This window comes from Corapipo altera, unplaced genomic scaffold (genome assembly GCF_003945725.1).
Source record: "Corapipo altera isolate COAL_440 unplaced genomic scaffold, ASM394572v1 0, whole genome shotgun sequence".
Lineage (NCBI taxonomy): Eukaryota > Metazoa > Chordata > Aves > Passeriformes > Pipridae > Corapipo > Corapipo altera.
Window position 1 is genome coordinate 30998747 of NW_020884872.1, and position 21450 is coordinate 31020196.

The 21450-nt window shown below is 41.3% G+C and overlaps 1 protein-coding gene across 5 annotated transcripts in view; it reads left to right on the plus strand.

The window, feature by feature from the left end:
- KIAA1211L (KIAA1211 like) overlaps positions 1-20329 on the plus strand; it is a 63957-nt gene extending 43628 nt beyond the window's left edge. For 4 of the 5 annotated variants that reach the window (XM_027642034.1, XM_027642051.1, XM_027642043.1 and 1 more), the window contains exons 7-12: positions 262-330; positions 3505-3720; positions 5758-7342; positions 16984-17177; positions 18889-19024; positions 19856-20329. In XM_027642034.1, coding sequence (XP_027497835.1) covers positions 262-330; positions 3505-3720; positions 5758-7342; positions 16984-17177; positions 18889-19024; positions 19856-20001 — 2346 coding nt within the window. In that variant the 3' untranslated portion in view covers positions 20002-20329. The remainder of the gene's footprint in view (positions 1-261; positions 331-3504; positions 3721-5757; positions 7343-16983; positions 17178-18888; positions 19025-19855) is intronic. The other variant, XM_027642062.1, reaches the window with a different exon arrangement.
- The last annotated feature ends 1121 nt before the right edge of the window (positions 20330-21450 follow it).

Sequence of the window (21450 nt, forward strand, 5' to 3'; positions counted from 1 at the left end):
TTTCTAGGGTGTCATTGGAAAAAGAAACAAAATAATTTGAAGCTGGTTTTTTTTAAATGATAGTTTTGTTACACATTATTTCATTCTTTATCTGGATGTCTTACACTTTATGTTTGCAGTGTCCTTGCTAATCTTTAAGACTATAGAGAAAAACAACGTACATTGTCAGTACCCTTGTGCACTTTGTGTAGATTGTTTCTGTGATTATATCCACCTTGTTTGTCATCTTTTACTGAATCTCTTCCTCATTCCATCCCGCAGTTCTTTGACTCTCACAAGCACCTTAGCTCTTTGAGTTTAGCTGGAACAGGCAGTGAAGAAGAAGAACAGGTAACTTCTGCCAATGTATTAAGGGACAAGCAATTACCCACAGTAGTTTTTTAAAGGAATTTAAGACATAAATATTATTTTGTTGCCTGTCTGCTGCAAAAACGAACTTTGTATGTATGTAATTGCATATCTGTCTGTTTACTGTGCTTTTTTAATGCCTGTCCATCTAAGATAAAAGCTATGATCATTTATCAACATAATTCTGATGCCACGTAATCTCCTGTTGATAATAATTAAGGTGTCTAGAATAGCTCATATCCTTTAGCAAACTTTACAGATATGATTTAATCCCTGAGCCGCAGACACTGAAACAGTATCCCCCTTTCTTAAAGATGGGAAATTGCATTAAAGGCTGCATGAGTTACATGCATAAGGGAGAAAGCTTATTGAAGAGATGTGAACAAACTCTTGGTCCTCTGAAATCTGCCCAGACCATGCTTTAAGCACAGAATTACCTTGCACTAATACAGAAAGTGTTTGCCTGATGTTAGTGGCTGACATTACTGCTTAGGAGTCTGAGGCTCAGCCTTCAGCAGGATTCTGGCTGTGAATTTTGCTGTGGTGATGTTTTCAGGGCTTGAGTATAGGCGAATGGATGACTTTCTTCAATCAGCAGCCAGCCGTTCTGGCTGATTAAAGGGCTGTTTTGAAAAGCTCTGAAGAGTCCCTTTTAGCTGTCCACAGCTGGAGTCATGGTGGAAACAACACAGGGGGTAGAGGGAAGAGCGTTTTCTAGAAACAGGAGGAGGGGTGAAGGGGAATTGCAGAAAGGAAATAGAGAAGCTAGTCCTGAGCTGACCATTTCTTGGTAATTATGCAAAATGCATTTCAAGGCCAGCTGCAGCAGGGCCCAGCAAAGATTTCTGGCCATACATTTTAGATTCTACATCAATCTGTTTAAAAAACCTGCTTATATGCAGTGAAATTTTAATATTTTTCAAAGAAAATCAACAAAACTCATGAAGAAGGTATTTCTTGAAAACTGATTTGGGCTCACTGTAATTTTGTACAGTCCAGATGCATGTTTGTTAAAGGAGGATTTACGTCTCCCTGTTGTTCCATTAACATCACTTTCTGACTCACTCGCTGACTCCTGAGGCATGGTAGTGACTACACAGTTGCTTAGCTTTTTCCATATGCCCCATCATTTAGCTCAGAGCTCTCTTCATCCCAGTCCAGTTGCAGAGTGCAGCCAGAATGTAGCTCCATCTGAAGGCTTTCCTCCCAAACCACAGGAGCGGCGTTTTGGAGAGACTAGCCCTCCTTCTAAAAGTCAGAGGAGACCAGTTTCCAGGGCCAAGGAATTTTGCACATGCAGCCCTGAGGTTTTGGACAGCAGTGACACCTTGCTGTATCTTGGAAGGTTTCCTGAATCAAAGAAAGGAAAAAGGAATTGTGAGTGTCCTGTCTAGGCTTTGGGGTTGGGGCTTCCTCATGGCCTCCCACCTTGTACCACCCACCACGACCAGCTGACAGATGGACAACTGAGCCATGTGCACATGAGATTTGGAGAAAGAGGTCTGCCAGCTGTTTCCTTCTCCAGCAGGCTTTGCCAGAGCCAGACTCTGTCGGACAGCAACTTCTGCAGCTGGCTCAGAGCTGGCATTCACTCAGTCTGCTTTAATTTAAGTAAGAAACCAGATTTCGGATTTTCCAGCGTAATGCCCAACACTGAGCACTGCCAATGAGAAGACATGCAAAGTTCTCAAAGAAAAGCAGGAGCCAGAAGAAAGGCAGGCAAATAATGATGTACCTTAAAAGAGAACATGTGCTGCATCTTTATCATGGAGCTGAAATGTCAATGTATTCACTGTTAGGTATTAATGTATAATGCAGCCACGTATCATTTGTTGTACATTAGTCATGTTTGAGTACTAGACTGCAGATACTGTAGAGTGAAAATTAATGAGAGCATCCATTATTCAGAACGGCTGTGCTACTTTTTTTTCTTAAATAGAAAGTATGACCAGAAGCTGTGGATCCAGCCTCTGCTAAAATCAATGGGAGTTTTTCCCCGGCCATTGAGGAATCTGTAGCAGGCCCTCACTACACTACAGAGTGTCTTTTGGCTACAGTGCACAGTGCAGAATTCTACTTGCAGGAAACACTGATGCTTTTTCTCTCCCAAAATAAAACAAACACTAACCTGCTCTCCCCATCTCCAATCCAGCCCCCTTAGTAAAATACCACTTCCAGAGAAAAAAGTAAGAAGAAGAAAAGAAGAAGAATGCATGACAAAGCAGAAAAGCTCCTCAAATAAAATGAATTAGAATTTTAAGCCTGCAAAGGAAGTGCTATCACAGTTGTCAGAGGTCATGTTAATGCTGTGACAGATAGTTTGGAAATAACATTTTGCCTATTTGCAAAACTGAATCTGAGAGAAAAGAGGAAGTCTTTTCAGAGTAATTTTTCATAAATTTTCCAGCCTCATTTTTGCGTCATCCCTGAGACTAGGGTAGTTTTTGATGGAGCTCAAAGATAAGCTGGATTCCAGCTTCATGAAAGTACTACACCTCTTTCAGCACTCAGGAGCTGTTTCTGGATGGGTTATTTGCCTCAAGTAGGAATTGTCCATCACTTCCTTCCCCAGAGTAGTCTACAAATGAAATTTTACATTTCAGATAAACTGCCTAGTTATTTTGCAGATATATATACATGAGGTGAAAACACAAGCTGACTTAAGTGTCAGTGCCACTAATGTTCGATTCTTTTGACTTTAGGAGGGTGTTGTAGAGTTTGAAGGGACATGATGACGTACGGGAAGCTAAAGTTGCTCAGCACAGCACAACTGTGGGTAGGAGCCTAGACAGAGATGCTGGAGGACAGACCCAGTAAGGAAAATGGCCCTTTAGGTTCTGTAACAGAGTACTCTTCATAAATCTGTTTTCTAAAACAGGCTGGCCATGTATTTGTGTACTTTAAATCTTTCAGTTAAATGTGACTTGCTCCTTCCCACTGGATAGTACGTCATGATATTCAAGCAGCTAAAAATGCAGAATTGCTAACAGTACATCACGTGAAACATTAGGAAATGCAATGTATTTTAAAGAGAATCAAAAAGAAAAAGAAGCACAGTTAAAATACTAATAAACATGGCCATGTATTTGTAGAATTGTTATTTTCATGTCTTTGTGTCTTTGCTTGATTCTCTGTTTGGGGATTTTTTTTTTTCAGGTTACATTGCATTCTTCTAGAGCTCATTCTACAGATGGTCAGCTGTTCACTAGGCATGGAAGTGGATCTCCGCAGACATCTGACAGTACCGTGTCACCTACAGCCAATTTTGACACTCCACCTGAATCCACTTTCTTGGATAATTCTGCTGCTAAACATAAGCTTTTAATAAAACCTCGGAACCAGAGATCCAGTAAAATGAGAAGATTTTCTCAGGTACTTGTGAAAATAATCAGTGTCACCTTTGACACAAACCCAGAAAGTTCTTACTGGACTTTGTATTTCAAACTCTGATATGATAAAATCATATTGTGGCATGGATGTTTCATTGGGTTTTAATAGCTGTTATCTAATGAGGCTGCATATTGGGAGTAGACATTAGGAACAGATTAACTATTATGAGTTTACCTGTTAACTCTTGATGCAGCACTTTGTGTAACAATTTCTTCTTAAATTTACTGTGCAATACAATTTAGTATCCTATTTGTGGTGCAGAAGCTGGTCTGACCTATTAATTGGAGCCAAATTCTGTACATAAAGACTGTCCTAAATTCAGACATCTCCCCACCCCAAAACTTGTAAATCCTTTACGTGCATTATAGAGAATTAAAATAAGTTTTCACAGGAAAAAAACCAAAGCAACCAAACAAAAAAAAAAACCCAAACAAACCAAAAACAAACAAAAAGCAAAGCACAATGGAAAGCAAAGTGTATACTATTAAAAATACATTAAAAACTGTATAGTATTAAAAAAAAATGGTTTTTAAACCATGCTTTTAAACACCATTTATCTTATTCTTTGTCATATCTTACGAAGGGCATAGCTTAGTTTTTATTTTTTCTCTCTTCTCTTTTATCACTGAAGTTTGCAGCTCTTATTACAGTATTTGCTTTATTGTTCATTGGGCTTTCCATGTTTTAAAAACAGTAAAACCATTAATTTAGCTTGCTTATTACCAGAAATATTATTCCCTCTGTCTCAAAATATGACTTGGCTGATATTCTGTATTTCCTAAAATCTGTGAGTGACCTTTCAGCTCAGTAAAGCATTGCTGTAAGCAACAGAATGATAAGGCCCATTATTTAGAAAAGCACGTAAAGCAATAATTCACTGGTCAAACCTCCTCTTCCATTCTAACAGTTACTAAAATACAATTGCTTTTTCCAGACTGCCTATAAACTGCCAGATGACCGAGCCCTCCTGGTTTTCCATGGAGAGAGTTCACATGTTTTGATAATACAATTTTTAATATTTTCTTGCCCAACTCTACCTGTGTACCTTGCTTCTGACTAACTGATGTCTTCTGCTTTTATGCTCCTGTGTATATGGATTGTGAATGCAGGTGGCATTTCAACTCTGGTTTTGCAATTGCATTTACAAAAAAAGAAGTTGGAAGAACCCTAAAATATCTTCAAAGTGTAGGTTTTGTGTTCTTAGAATTAGGGCCTACATCCAAAGTATATATTTACCCAACAAACTACAGTGAACCAGTGAGCTAATACATGCACCATATGAAAAGGCATATTCAGCATCTTAATACTGTGCTTTCAAATAATCCAGCATATTTAGCCGGTCCTCACCTGAAATTTAATCACAACACCTCACAGGTAACTACATATGAATTTATAAACTTTTCTCAAATAGTATAACTCTTGAAAAAAAAAAGCAGACTTTTACACAAAGGAAGCAAGGTTGTAATGCCGTATGGCAGTGGGATTAGACACAAGATTGCCATATGGGGCAGATACTCAGCTGGCATGGATGGGTTTGTTAGGCTTTTGCTCTTCCTTCTATATACTCTTCCCTCTTCAGAGTCATACTTTAGAAGGAATGGGTTGTTTTATTTTTAATGCTAGTATGGAGTAGCAAAATACAAAGGGACAGATTTTTCTCTTTCAAGTGCTACTTTTTGCCAAAGAGCAACACAACACAGGCAGTATGCTCTGGGGAATCAATTGCTAAAGACAGTCCAATGGCCATTGTTTTGATGAACTTCCTATCTACAAAGGCATGAAAGCACTAGTTGTGCAGAAGGAAATGTCACTCATTGCTTTTATATTGGTTAAATGCATTATTCCAGGATGTGCTTAAGTAAAAAAGCATCCAGTCTGTAGGTTAAGAAAACTGCAAGCTCAGCATCAGAGGCAAGTATTGCCTTCTTCTCTAAGATCTTGATTGTAAATGTAATGATGAATAAGAAAAAAAGTGAAGCTGTACATGGTGATGGGGCTTTCTGAATTTCTTTCTTGCAGAGGACCCAGTCTGAATCTCTGACTGATTTGAGCTGTACCCCAGAAGAAGAAGAAGAGGATGATGCTGTATTCAAACCCAGCAATCAAGAACTGCCATGGACCGCAGCTGCAACGCAGGATGCTGTTTCCTGGCCAAAGCCCAGAATGCCTGAGGACCTCCCCTCTGCTTTGAGACCAGTGATGACTCAGCCTGCTTCTGAGCCTGCTGCTGTACAGGAAGCCCTGCTTCTAGATAATAAGCCACAGGACTGCCAGCCAGTGCTGGAAACAACATGTGAGGAGTCTGAGTCCTCATTGCTGATAGAAGACAAAGAGCCCGCAACTTCTTCCTACTCCAGTCCAGTCAGAGAAGTAAAAAACCAAGAAGATTCCTCAGAAACACTGCTTCTGTTGTCTGGGGATGTGAGTGATATGTCAATCAATATTTTTAATCAAGAAAATAAGGAGCATCCTACTGTGTTTCCAGTAAATAAAATACCATGCAAAGAAAATATTCCAATTAGTAAGAATAGTGTTGTATTATTGGGAAGGTCAGATGAAAATATACAGAAGGATGATCAGGTACCTGTGGAAATGCCCTGTAGTGAAGAGGCAAAGAAAGAGTTTACTCTATTGTCAGAGTCCAGCAAGGAGTTTTTTGTGGGTTCTTCCCAGCCCACAGACTCGTTCCATGTTTCACATCCTGCTTCCTCAGTGTGGATGGGATCATCTACTTCCTGCTCTCTAGAGAAAATAAAGACTGCACAAGAGGCAGCCGCTTCTGGTAAGGAGAACAGTCAGCCACTGGTCCACAAAGAGGAACTACTGGGGAACAAAGCTGAAAAAGTAGTCAGTGAACTCAATGCCTTCAGAAAGTTTTCTGTTTCCTCTGCACGAGAGAGACCAAGAACCAGAAACCTACACTTCCCAGAAAGATCAGAGTTGGAAAGCCCATTAAATACTGGATTCTTCCTGTCCAAAGAAAAGGTCTCCTCAAGAAATGAGAAGTGGAAAGAAGACTTCCAGAAGGGATCAGAGCTGGACGAGGAAAAAAGTAGCAACAAAAAGCAGACCTTGCTGGCAGAGTCTGACTCTGAGAACACAGAACCTACAGAAATTTTGGCTGGTTATGTTTCTCTGACTGTTGATGCAGTGCTGATGCCAAGCAATTCTTCAGTGGTATCCCAGAATCGGCCAAGCTGTAAAGATAAAAGTCCTTTTCAAGTGAAACTTAGATCCACCTCACTGTCCTCAAAATATAAAGACAACTCATCACCAGAATCAAAAGAGATTAAAAGATACAGTGCAGAATTTAATTTAGAAAATGAGGGATTGACTTCCTTTCTAAAAGATGATAAGGCAGAGATCAAAAAACCAGCCAATACAAATACTGGTGATTCTTTAAATGAAAAGATCAAACCCAAAGCAAAGTCCTCTGAACAACTTAGCAGCAAACCTCCACTGCCTAAAAAGCCAGCATTGCAAAACATAACCATCCCAAACACTACTGCAAACAAGGAGAAGAAGGACAAATCTATGCATTCTCCTGAATCCAGAAGTGAAGACAGAGACTTGGAGAAACAGTCAAATCCTGGTAAAGTGCCTGGTAAGACTCCCAGAATTTTCTAAAATTACCTTCACTTGCAAAGAGTGACCTTATCCTGAGAGAGTGAGAGGCAGCACTGTTGTGTCAGTCACGACACTAATGAGCACCAGCTGATGGCTCTGCCTTCAGTGGTGTTACTCCATGATTCTCCCTTGCTGAAAAGATTATCAGAAAGACAGCAGGAGAGAAACAGCAGGCAGAATAATATGGTTTTGCTTCTGATTTTTGCATTTCAGGGCATTGTTTAAGGGATGTTCAAAGTGACACTCAAAAAATAAAGTGCATTAGCAAGTACTGGGAAACAGAAATACCAGACCACTAACTGTCCCCATTTAGAGCTGTGCATGGCAGTTCAAAAGCCAGGAGCACATATTACGTGTAGTGCCCTGTGAGGGATGAGTGACTCAGACCTCTAGACCTTCTTTTCACCATAGCATTGAGACAGAAATGCAATGAGGCCCATCTTTGCCTGCCATGATCAACACGCCATTTACTTATTGCCTCCTGCGAGCTTTGCTTATTCATTTATCCACCTTTATCATTAGTCATTGCTTGTTTAAAACAAAAATTAACAACCCTGCAGCTTCCTGGAGTTTAAAGCCAGGAGAGACCATAAGTTTGTGTCTGCTGCAGATTTTTAAAATTTCACCCTGTTGTCTCTATTATATAATTGGGTTAGAGTTTAAAAAAAAATCAGTCCTCTGGAGACTGATATGCTGTGGGCTGCAGGCAGGGAACAAAAGACTGGAAGTGGCACTAGTGTCTGAGGTCTTTGCAATGACAGTAAACAAGTTCGGTGAAGCACACTCAAGCAATTCTAGCAGGAGACCTCTGCTCTTCATTTCAGAGAACAGCCAAGAGAGGAAAAAATAAATCCTTAGGTCTTCTGATATATGGGAAAAAATTATTCCCTGCCATGGACGTGTCTGGTCATGGGTTTGATGTTAAGAATATGAGGAGAAGATGCTGGACAAGCAAATGACAAGGTTTCTCTGTGCCATTGCAGAGCTTCCCTAATCTGGTTGCTCTTCTCTGTTTGGGGTCAGTCTCTGAGCTTTGGAGTGGGGAAGCACCAAGCAGCAGAAGACCTCAGGGCACAAGAGGCCACTTGTCCTATAGGGTGACAGAAGTCTCTTCCTGGCCTCAGAGACTGCTGCTGCCTTGAGTGGCATCTGATTCCAGCTGTCATCTGCCTCAGCATCGCAGATATTTTTGCAAGACTCTGGCCATGTTTACAGATTCCTGCTCTCCCAGCAGTCATAAAGGAGGGGATTCGTTGGCATCCACAGCTGTACGAGGTCCCTGCAGCCATTTAGCCAGAGCCTCCCCACATCCTGCAGGCAAGGCAAGAGATACACATATATATGTGTGTGTAATACATATGTATATAATCTCAGTGCTCCCTTTAAAAGCATTTTCCCCTCTCTGCTGCCCTGACTAGTAGATTATTTGCAGTGATGCCCACATCTCTGATGGATTGAGATTTTGGGGAGGGTCGTACTGGGAACAAATGAAGAGGAGACCTAGCACAGGTTGGTCTGGCAGAGGATTGGGAAAAGCAGTGGGAGCACCAGTGCTCCTGCACAGAGCCCTTTATCTCTTCCCTCTTGCTGAGTCCCAGGGTGCCTCAGATGCCTCAGATGGAGTGGGGCAGGAGACAATTAGTGCTGAGGGAAGGGAGAAGGGAAAGAAATGAAGATGGGGAGACATATCTCCTCCAGGCTTCTCCTGTGGCTCCTCAGCCCTAGGGTGAAGGAGACTCCTGCTCCCAGGCTCAGGACTGCCCTCTGCAAAGTAGGATCTGTGGGCAAGAGTCATGCCCCAGTCTCCCTGATAGGGATGCATGCACCTGGAATCTGAAACAGGGTTAAGAAGCCCTGTTTTGAACATGTACTGAGAGTATTACACAAAATCTGTATGGCCTGGGGTTGTTTAACATGATGGTTCAGATTGGTCTGTGATGGTAACTAGTTTTTTTCCTTATATACTGCCCCACTGATCTTATTGTATTAACTGAAGCAGAGCTGCTACAGGTTTCCTCCTATCTCCAGCTTTGAGTTGCTTGGTAATAGGTTCTGATGTAAGGGCATGCGAGGACTCAGAGTTTAATTCTAAATACAAAGCAGTTTGCTCCAAACTGACCCAAGGTCCTTCCTATCCCATGGCAGAACTTTCTCTTTAGACATCTGACCAAGCACTACCTTCTACCCACCCAGCCCTCTCCTAGTCCTTGAGTTCATCAGCCCTTTCAAAGGGCTGTGGTCACCATCGGGAGACACTTTATGCTGTCAAGGAGTTTCTTTCCGCATTGTGTTAGGAATTCCCTGCGCTGAACAAGAAGACAAGCTGTGAAATGGTGATGTAAGGGGGTGCAGTTCCCTTCTCATGTATACTCATCTCGAAAAAGTTTGCTGTGTCGTGGGGTCAGCAGGAGCAATTTGGTTCATTCAGTTCAAATTTTAGCTTTTCAGCGCTCCTGGTACCAAAGACAACAGGAAGGCTGATGGGATGCTGGCTTACCACTGCAGGTGAAAGCACCACTCCTGCTCCATGGAGTTTTCTGAGGAAATAGTTGGGGATTGTTTGGCCTCTGTTGGGCTGCAGGGTGGCTCTTTAATGGATGTGTGAATATTCTGTGATTAGTCACCCCAGGAGGAGTAATTTTTAAGTTTCTGGAGCTAAAGGCACAAGTCCTTGCAAGATTTAAAAGGTTTAACTGTGTTGTTTGTAGTTGACAGACTTTGCTATAAATCCTGTAAAGGGCAGAAACAATTACCATATGCTAACAGGTTATTACAAGAGCAAAACCATAAGCAATACCTATGTGAATGTGCATATTAGGATATATAAAAATCAGCTACTGAGGAGCTGTAGTGGGAGACATGCTCTAAACAGAGAAAAGGAGGAGGAAGGACGTCAGGAAAGGACAAGGGATGTAACAGTGGATGAAATTGGTGTGCATTGTCTGGTAAATAGAGGCTCTGAAATTACAAGAAAAATGTTTCTATCTACATCAAAAAGACATTGCTTTAATGCTGTCCTGGCTACAGCTAAAAAGAAAGCTGTCTTTTTCTTTTCCTTTCTTTTTTTTTCTTTTTTCCAAAAGAATTTGCTTTCTCCCTTGTGTCAGGCTGTTTTGCAACATGGCTGTATTCCAGCCATGAGATACACTTTGATGCAAACAGTAGTTTCTTGTGTAAAAAGGACTCTCCTGGCATCTGTGGTATATATCCAATCAAAAGTCAAATACCTCACAGAGCAGCTTAGAGAAGAAGGAAGTGACAGAAATACTTAGCCAAATCTTTTAGAATAGCTTTGAAATTAAGGGATCAGGTCTGTATACTGAAATGAATGCATGTAGTGCTTTAATAAACAAAGGGAAACATGTAGGCCAGGATATACTACATGCTATATGCATTTATAAAGCCCTTCTTAAAATAACTGGTATTTTATAAATGAGCAAAGATAAAACAGTGTGGAATTAAATATGCATGCATAAGCAGTGTTATAAAACAATGATACTTGCATACAGACGGTGTTATCTCCCTGTGTAAAGTTGTTTGGATTAGTTTTGAGCATGTTTGCTTTTAAAACACTCAGGGAATCACAAGCTAGCTTTGCTTGCTTTTAATAGTTTGACTTTCAAAAGGCTCTAATATTCTGCCTCTGACCTTTCCCCTGCACAGATATACCACTATGCAAGACTAACCACTCTTTGCAGTACTTGCAGATATAGAATGTTCTTTTCCAGGTATGAGATTTAAATGTTATAAAAAGCCTCTGCTATATTATCTTTGTGTACAGAGGTTTTTAGATTTAAGGAAAATGGGTACATATCTGAGGCTGTCTCTAAAAAAGACAGTCTCAGGGTAATGTTTGAATATGTCTGCTGTGGTTATCCATGTAAGTAACACACACACAGAGATACATTTGAATACAGAGTATAGCTGTCTGTCAGTAGACACGAATAGGTATGTATTTCTCTTTCACTTTCTCTGTGTGTGTGTATAAACTGATGCACAATAACAAGTCAATCACAGATCTCCTTTTGCACATAAAGATTAATGTTTTATCTTCATCTTGTTGTTCACACAACCAATCTGACACATATTACATGATAATATCCAACTATCAATGAGAAGTGCACACATTCATTTCCACAATATTTAAGCAAAAGAAATTTTGTAAGACCAGAACTTTAGTCTGAGGAAAAAAAAAGTAAGTTGTTTCAGTAAGATACTGAGGGAAACCCCCATTAAATGGGGTTGCAGCAGGGGAATTTCCCCCTTTAGGAGACTACTGAGGCAGCCAGCCCTGCTGCTCAGACCAGTGGAGGGGAGCTCGGGGGATTCTGATGTGCAGGAGGGAACTGAAGTGGTGAAGAATGGTGAAGCAGCTGGTTTTGTGACTGTTCATGTGTGTTTGGTGGCTGTGGGAAAGACATGAAGGGAAGGCTTCAGCAGCCTCTGGGCACAGTTTCCAGTGGCAGCAGAAGACCTCAGTAGTCTACAGTAATTTCTGGTTTTAATATTTGGTGACATTATGCACAGAGTGGCTTGACAAGTTCTGACCTGGTATCTTTCCGTCGTTGGTAACTTAACCCAAGGGGAAGAAGGGGCTTTTCTCTTTCAAAATAGCCTGAGGCCAAGCCAGCTCCAAGGAAACCAGGGAAAGATGCAATCATGAGGTTAAAACGGTGAGTGAATGAGAGAAAAATTGCTGCCAGCTATCTCCTTTATTAGCTTATGAAGTTATTAAGTAACAAGTTGAATAGCACATTGTTTAAAATAACATGTTGTAATAAGAACTGAAGAATATGATTCAGATTGTAGTTTTACTCAGAAGATCTCCTAAGTGTAACACAGATGCAGGAGGCTCGGCCCTGCTTTGCCAGAGGAGAAGTGAAACACTGTGGTCTGTTGAACTCGCACAGCTTCTGAGAGAGGATGCCACTGCTTGCATTTTGTACTGTGTTATCTCCCTAAAAGTGGCACTGATCAGCTGAGTGCTTCTGTGCTTGTTGCTGAGCATGTGACATGCAGCAGAAACAGGAATTAAAATTGTCCTTTTGAGTACTTTTGGTTCCACTCTGGCTACGCAATTCCTTAAACACTGTGCTTTGCCACGTGGTGAACCATAAAAGCACAGGGGCTACCCCATGACTGGACGAGATAAAACTAAAAGAGCTTGTTCAAGGTGATCAGGCTGTTATGAATGGAGGAGGATGTGCAAGCAGCACTTTCTCTTGAGAACAGTCATTTCCTGAGAAAGCTTTTTGTCTCTTGCTGTCTCTTAGGGTACCAAGAGCTTCATAGGACAGTCTCAGGTCACCTTAAACTGCCAACTCGTGCTATCAACTGCCATGCTATCTCCTGGATTACTTCACCACCTTTCATCCTTCTGGCTGGAACAATGGTGCATGTATACTGCCAAGAAACCTTATCTAGTTGGAGGTGGGAGGATGTAAAGCACCTCTGGGCAATGGGAAAGATAATAAATAGTGAATATGCCTCTTCTACCACTTACAGTAATTCTGGCTGACAGATGAGGTAGCAAATCCTGCGTGGGTTGCATGTGATGATTTTTTGCTGAAGATAAGGCATTTCCTCTGCTTTGCCTGCCTTTCTGGCTTTCTGCAGCAAAGAATCTCACAAGAACAAGGGCAGAACCTAATTGCTCAAAGATACAAGAAAGCCTTTCCCAGATGCAGATCAGCTCTTGATCCTCTATAGGTGATACTACTCTGCTGTCCTAAGTCAGGCCCATACAGACACATATAAAATCTTTTAGATTGTGTTAAAGAGCTTTTGTTCCCTATTGTCACAGGGGTATTCTGATACCATCTCTTATGGGATGATACTTGCCCCTAATTTGGCTGCTTTCTAATTGGCATGACTAGGATGTCTGGCGTCTTATCAGAGAGATTTGTCTAAAGACTGAAGGTGCTTGATGCCTTCATTAGAGTATCTGCCTTATGAAAAATATTGTTGTAATATCAGCCTCCAGACATATCGCTGCAGGACTGGGAACCCTGTTGTGCCAGGCAGTGCACATTGAAAAAACAGCAAGATGAATCCTAAATTCATGAAGATGACAGAGAAATGGAAGCACAGGTAGCAATAAGACCATTACACGTAGAACAGTAAATAGAGCCTGGACATAGCAGTCATTTTGTCGGTATTGATTGTGTGGTAGAAGCAGAGGAGGAAGAATGTTGATATTTACAGAAAGCTCCTGTGGTGTGACAGAGAAAATGGGACAAAACACAAAGGGGGATTTGGAGTCACAGTGACTAAGATGTACATCACGAGCAGCATCAAAGGAGAAACCAGGTTCCCAGTATCATTGGAAAGTAGATTGAAAAGGGCCTGCAGGGTAAAGACGTTGGAGTTTTTGAGAACCAAGACATTACAAGTGGTGAAGGAAGGTGAAAAGATGATCAAATAGTTTGTGTGTGGTGGTGGGTACAGTCAGAGAGCTCTTCTCAGCTCCGAGGAATGCTAGACATCACCTTCAGTAGTGGCACTGACCTGCATACCGTGTAGTGCTTTGGGAACTGATGAAGCTTAGCACCTGGTTTTCCTGGTCCTGCCCAAATTGCTCACCACCTTAAAAGGTGCAGGTGGGTTTAAGGGCAGGGCCTGCAAGCAAAGGAGGGAATGTAATGGCAGATGCATTAACAGATATCACATCAATTCAACTCTGTGGGTGTACTTATGAAGAAGTTTGTCCTAGGATACTCAGAGAAGATGGGCTAGCAGTCCTTGAGCTGCTAGTGGTTATCTTGGAGAACTCTGGAAGTTAAGGGGCCACTGACTGATGTGTACAAGAAACCATTTCAAGAAACCAAGTGGCATAGGCCTTCCACTTCAGCTGATGCTAACACCATTTCATCTCAGGTGTCAGTTTTGAGCAGTGTATTTGCAGAAGATTTGAACCAAATTAGGACAATTCCTATAAAAGCAAGAGCAAGCTAGAGAATATTTTTAATCAAAATAGTTAAAAAAATAGGGAAAACATTGTGTTAGTCTTCAAATGTATAACAGGCTGCCGCAAGGAGTCTATGAGTAATCTGCTCGTGTCCGTAGTGTGTAGGAGAAGTAGTTAAGGATTTAAATTGCAACAAGGAAGATTTAACTTACTGAATAGGCAAAAAAAAAATACTAGAAAAAAAAAGAGCCGTGCCATAGGATAGGTTGCCTAGGGAGACTGAGACCTGTCCTGTCTTTGCAGAGTTAGATAGATACATATTTGTGAGGAAACAGTTTATGTGATATTGATCTTTCAGCTGATCTTGCCTTGCAGCTGAAGGATAGACTACATGACATCTTGAGATCTCTCCCAGCCTCATTCTCTACTATCCTGTAAAATGAGACAAAAATGAAGCAAGGAGAGCCATTGAAAGGCAGAAAAAGCTGGCGATGGGAAAAAGATTATGGGAGGAGCAGCTGTTGTCAATGTAAAGAGTTAGGTGGGATGCAGAGAACTGGAGTAACATGCTGTGCAAAAGGGAGGGATGTTCAGGGGCCCTGCTTTATCTGTGCTGTATTTGAACATCTGGATTTTCTGGCTTGTTTCTTCCAGAGGTTTCACTGCAAGATTTCATGAGGTGAAAGTGAAGGGAAATGCAGGCATCAGCTGGCAAAACATCTTCCTTTGGTGTTAAAGCAACCTTTGGGTTTTTTTCTCTCCTTAGCTGACATAGGCTTTACAAAGTTTTCTTGTTCAAATAACTGGTCTGTCTCTAGTGAGATATAACAATGACTTGAGAAAATACCTGAACAAACTAAGTTTGTGAGTTGTCATTGTGTGCCTGAATTTACAGACTCCAGCTCTTGGGAAAGATTCCTCTCTTCCATCTCCCGTGCCTTCATGATGCATTTCAAATGTGCCTTCAGAGACATTTGCTTGCTTTCCTGATCGGGGCCACGTCACTCCAAACTAGAACATTACCCTTCAGAAACGTGCCTGACAGCTCCACAGGGTCCTGTGGCTGAGAGGCCCAGCTCTATGCCAGCAGAGAAGCTGAGCCCTAAGGGGCTCTGGGGCAGTAATCCTTTTTGGTTGAGTCTGCCTCTTCCTGTGTCCCTCAACAGGATGCTGACTACATAACAAACTTTTCCAAGGGGCAGGACTACGTGTGATTTGAGGATGAGAAGCTTAACTTCTGCTCTGAAATAGCCTTTTGTACGTGTTGGTAACATCAGTGACTAGAAATGGTTGGAAAAAGTTAAATCAATCTTTCTGGCTCTGAGATTGTTAGTACTGTTCTTGTTCCTCTTTTAAACTATACAGAAGCTCCACAGTAGTTGGAAAATTCAATTTTGGGTGCAGTGTGAGCCAGTGAAAAAGTGGAGAACCTCGGGGATGGAGCAAACAGAGCTACTGAGACTCTTCTCCTGATCCAGTTCTGTTCAGTGAATAGACAGGATTTCCCTTCCCAGAATATTTGAATAGAGGGTATTTCACTTCCCCATTTCCCTGGATACTGCATATCCCTGAATGGCAGTTGCAAGGACAGCAAGGTACCACTTTAGAACCTCTACTCTAGAAAGTGCTTTTTTTTCTCATCTCACTGAAGTCTCAGTTCTGGTAGAGCACCATGAAAGTGACTGGGACCAGTGAAAAGCAGGTCAGTGTCAGCAGGGATAAGTCAAAGTAAACCTCATGTCCAAAGACAAGAAAACCACATCATGGTTTTAGTGGTATTTCTGTGTGATCAGATGCCACAGACTGCTGTGCGCAGTCACCCACGGCACCAGCAGACACCAAGGTGCTCCTAAAGGGGTGGAAGGAAGGCAGGAACCAGACTAAGACATCAGCTGCTGCTGCATAGGCATCAGAATCACAAAATATGGTGAGCTGTAAGGGACCTACAAGGATCACCGAGTCCAACCCTTAGCCCTGCACAGGACCATCCCCAAGAGTCACACCATGTACCCAAGAGTATCTTCCAAACACTTCTTGAACTCTGTCAGGCTTGGTGCTGTGACCACTTCCCTAGGGAGCCTGCTCCAGTGCCCAACCCTCCTCTGGGCGAAGAACCTTTTCCTAAAATCCAACCTAAACCTCCCCTGACACAATTTCAGGCCATTCCCTTGAGTCCAGTCACTGGTCATCACAGAGAAGAGATCAGTGCCTGCCCCTCCTCTTCCCCTCAGAGAAAGTTGTAGACTGCCATGAGGTCTCCCCTCAGTCTCCTCTTCTCCAGAAGAGCAGGAGCTGAGGGCAGCAGCAGTGGGGAAGAAGTTGCCTTTGCAACACCACAGTCCACCTGTGTCCAGCTTTGAATCAGCATCTGCTAATCTGTAAGAGGTTATGGAAGAGGGAAGTGAAGGGGAGACCTTGGGAAATGGGTAGATTAGTGAAGTTTGATTCATGTTTCAGCATCTCCCTCACATGAGGGCAGTGACACTGCGATTCCAGCTGAACAAAGATGCAAAGTGCTTTTCACCAGTAGAATGATAACTTAAACAAGCAAGCACAGGAAAAGTGCTCTCTGGAGACCAAACTAAACAGAATTTCTGTTTACCTAGGCTGTTTTCACATCCTTGAACCAATCAGAGTATTGAGCAAGTATGAGTTGAAGCTGATTACAACTCTTTTTCCTATAACCATGTACATAAATAATTTGTCAACAGAGAAAAGTGTGCCTTCCCCTGTGGTTACTGGAGACTCTGGAAGAGATCTTGACACTCCAGCAGAGCCAGCCTGGATTTCCATTGCAAGGCAAAAGCAGAGGGGCATGCAGCAGGAGAAGGACAGAGAAAAGCTTGTGGCTCCGGATATTAAGTCAGATACAGAGAAAAAGAATAAAGAAAAGGAACAAACAGAGGTACTTATAGTAAAAATTTGTGATGCTTTTGTATCACCTTCCTATAATATTCTTTGAATCTACTGCTATATTAGCAGTCATGCCATAATGATTACAGATACTTAATGAGTATAACCATAAGTAACAAAGACAGTGCTCTCAGAAATATATTAAAGATTCAGAGTTCTCTGATTTTTCAGATATGTAATTGTGTATTTCCAGGAAATCCTGGAACTATGTGAAGTGTGTAAAATTTCTTGGCATACCTACCAGATCTGACATGTGTATTGGATGCTAAAATATTGCAAATGAGGTGCTAAACTGTAGTCTCTGATCTTTCTCAAAGCAGAGGGAATATGTTCTCTTTAACTATACTTCTAAGCACAGCATTTCATTGAACCTCCTCCTATACCTCCTGACTGATTTAACACTGAATGAAGAGCTCGTTCCCAGAAACTCCTAGGTAACAATTTTTAGAGCCTTGAGAATTGAAGTAGGATAAAAATAACTTTTGTATGTGTAGAGAGTGCCAAGATATAAATTCTGGTTCCCTGTGTATGGATAATTCAGAAGCACATGTGGTGCAATGGAATATGGGCTGACACTCCTTTTTCAAAGATCCCATGCAAGAGAGGGTGATACCTGTAGCAAGCGATCTTCCCAGATGACAAAGCTGTGCCAGCAGAAGTGCTTGGCATGAATCCAGAACACTAATAAGGCTTGCCTAGTACTGGACTATCTCACGGAGCAGCAGCATGCAAGTGCTGCCTGTTTTGCACCCTGCACAAGAAGAACCCTGCACTGATACAGGAACATGTGTGTCCTATACCAGTATAGCATTACCAGTGCAAATGGCCTACTTTTTTGCTTCAGATGGTACTGTTAGAAACCCAGACAGCTGTCTCATATCCCAGAATAAGAGAAGATTTCTAGATGATGAAAAATAGCAATGGTTAGATTAACAAGAAATAATACCTAATGTCTAGGCAAGCTTATGAACTGCAATAATGCCTAACATGGTCACAGCACTTAGATAACAAGGGCTTAAATGAACCCAAAATACACTTTCTATGTCAGAACTAGAAACTCTAGATTTTATCTGGCAGTGATTTCTAAATTCATGCCGTGCATTTTATTCCTCTATAGCAGCTAACAGAGAAACATGCCAAGATGCTCCTGACTGCAGCATATGAGGCTTGGTGCCACTGTGCTACTCCCACTTTCTCTTTCTCCCACATGGCACCAGGCACTATCATTTCAGGATAGTTTTTGATACTGGCAAGAAAATCTATGGGAGGATGTGTTTGATTTCTTTTTTGTGAAAAATCCATTTACCATCAGCTGTCCAAAAATATAGTGCCCTTACCCACAAAATCTGGGAGGTGGAAGGGAAACATGAGAGAACAAGAGTGTTTCCAAATCCTATATATGCTAGCAGAGATGTGTAAAGGACTTGAAATATATTTTGCATTGAAGACTATAATTACTTACTCATAGATACCATTATGAATAAGAGATACAGATGGATAGTTTTAATTTGTAAAGTTGAGTATCATGGACGTTAATGTGAAACCACTGGAACGTTCTGAACAGGTATCAGCCCAAGGGAGAGGACTGGGACTGATGTGTGTTGAAATGTGGCTGGCATCACATCCACTCCATTAGCTTGTGTTCTTCCAAACTGGACTAATTCTCCCTGCATTACTTAGATTTTATCCCTCTCTGTGCATAGGGGTCAGCGAAGCAACAATGGAGCAAAACATCCCACTTGGCAGCTAAAACCGCTTCTGAGGAGCAGAGGAAAGACACAAAGTCTGAAGTGAAGGAGCCTCTGCTGAGAACCAATTCACTTTCACATTATGTCCCTGGTAGGAAACAAAATGCTTAAAATGTTGGCTGTTATCTCACAACCTTGTCGGAAAAGTGTGCTTGAGTGTGCTGCAAAAGGAGTAGCAGCTAGATCCTAATCTCCTCCTCAGCCCCACATCAGCCAGATGAAAACTCAGAGAGTTTTCTCAGCTCTAACATCTGGGGTTTTATTGGGTGGCATATTCTTTTGACCAGTTTGATTACAAACAAAAGAGTAACAAGGAGTAGCCAAAACTCGAGTAAGGTGAACTGAGAATGCTAGGCCATTTTACTGGATGGGGACCCAAAGGCACCATCCCACTGTAAAATGTAAGCAAAAATATTTTCAATGGCATTCAATTTTAATGTGACTTCCTCAGCGAGCTGAAATGATGTGATAACAAACTGTCTGACCATTAGTCCTCCCACAATAACTTTGTACATCTCTTTGGTAAATTAAAATTTGAAAGAAGGCAGAAATTTTGATGGTATAAAATTCCTGTGAGTTGGATGCTGGGTAAAGAAGGAATTTGCAAGTGAATGCTTTTGCTAATGAAAAGACTTTCTGTTCTTTGGCCTGGGTGTTAACACAGGGCCCAGCAAGGAATCCAGGTCATCATGTTGTGTTTTGGTAAATTTAGGGATCAAAAGATATTAGTGATAAGAAAAACACTGTATTACTTAGAGTACAAAATGGTAATTTCCTCAATAACTTATTGCAGAAGAAGCTTCCATGTGAAATGTAAAGATATTCTACCATAGGGCAATGCATGGAAAGTATTTAGTAAAAGAGCTCGGGTGTTTAGCTGCACAGCAAGCAAGTGTAAAATGCCCATGTGTTTTATTCACAGTAGCTCCATCACCTGCACCGGTGGATAAGGAGGAAATAGGCTACTTGAAGAAAGCTAGTAATGCTGCTCCAGATGAGCCATCATGGATGGAACTGGCCAAAAAGAAATCTCAAGCTTGGAGTGATATGCCGCAGATTATAAAATAGAATGATGCAAACAAATAGCATCTTTCATAATTAAGTCAACTACTTAACTGAACTTCTACATACCAGCTAATCACAGTGAAGAATCACTTGATACAGAAGAAGGGTTTTATTATACAGCTATGGAGAAAGTGTGCAATAGGTGCAGTCAAAAAGTTTACCTTCAACTTTTTAGCAATCAGGATTGCAATGGCAATGGATTACTTTGGTTATGCTAAGGACATACTTATACTTTGGAAAATAAAACTTCTGCCTTACACATTTCCTGCATTTTCTGCTTTTAATTATGATTGCATCAAAACAGGATCTTTGTTAAACTTTGCTGAACTTCTGTTGTTGCGGGAAAATTCCATTTCTTATGGGTTTCCCTGTTTACATGTACAAATTGTGCACTAACAGCCCGATTCTGTGGATGTGTTTCACTGGAATCGCCTGACACACTTCCTACCAAAGCTGTTAGGCCCATGGTGATATTCATGAATAGCTGCTAGTGAGTGCTCCATTAAAACATGTTGCCTGAGCAGTGTGTTTGCCTGGCTGAGCCAATGGTGCAGTTTCTGGGGTTGGGTTGCATTTCAGGAGGCACAAATACCCACATTTATGCGTGACCATGAATAAAAATTCCTTGTCTTCTTCTCTGAGCAACCTTGGTTGCACAATGTTTGCAAGCAAGTGAGCAGTAAGGAAACTGAACTGCAGTTGGAAGCTCAGCAGTGCATTCACAGTTGCTTTCTTACATGAATTTATCTGGTTGTAACTGGCTTTCCTTTTTGTGAAAGCTTTGTAATCAGTTAGGAGGATGGTATTAGTAGCAATGGACAATATGAATTTAATTAAGAACTGAAAATCCTTGAACTAAAGTCCAAACTGAAATGCTCGGAAAAACTGTGAATTTCATCATAGTGTCAGCTTCACATAACATCCCTACATAATCTTAATTCTTCTCAATAAAAATCAGTAACATACAGATAGAACGTCTGTACATGACTACCTTTATATAACATTCTCATGCTCATTGGCCTGAGTCTCCCCCACCAGTTTGGGACTCCCACTCATGAAGTCTCCTAGGCTCTTCACTTCCACTTGTTTAACGAGATTTACAATATAAATAATTTGTTGCTGATTGACCAAAGTCACTCTGAACATATTTTAAGACCTCCCTGTGAGTTAAAGAAGCAAAGGACAAACCCTGTGATGCCCCACTGCTAAGGCAAGCATTTCATGGGTGAATACTCCTGTATTAGCACTGTACTCCCTGGCTTTATTTATGTTTGTATCATTGATTTTGTTCTTCTTGTCACATTAATGTTCTTTTTGGAAAAATGTGGGCAGACTTTAGGAATTAGACTTTGCAATTTCAAAACCTTGTCTTCTCCTCAGAGATGGGGAAGAAAACCCAAGCCTCTCAGTAATGACAACAACATTTTGTAACAAATAAAGAAGCAGAGAGTT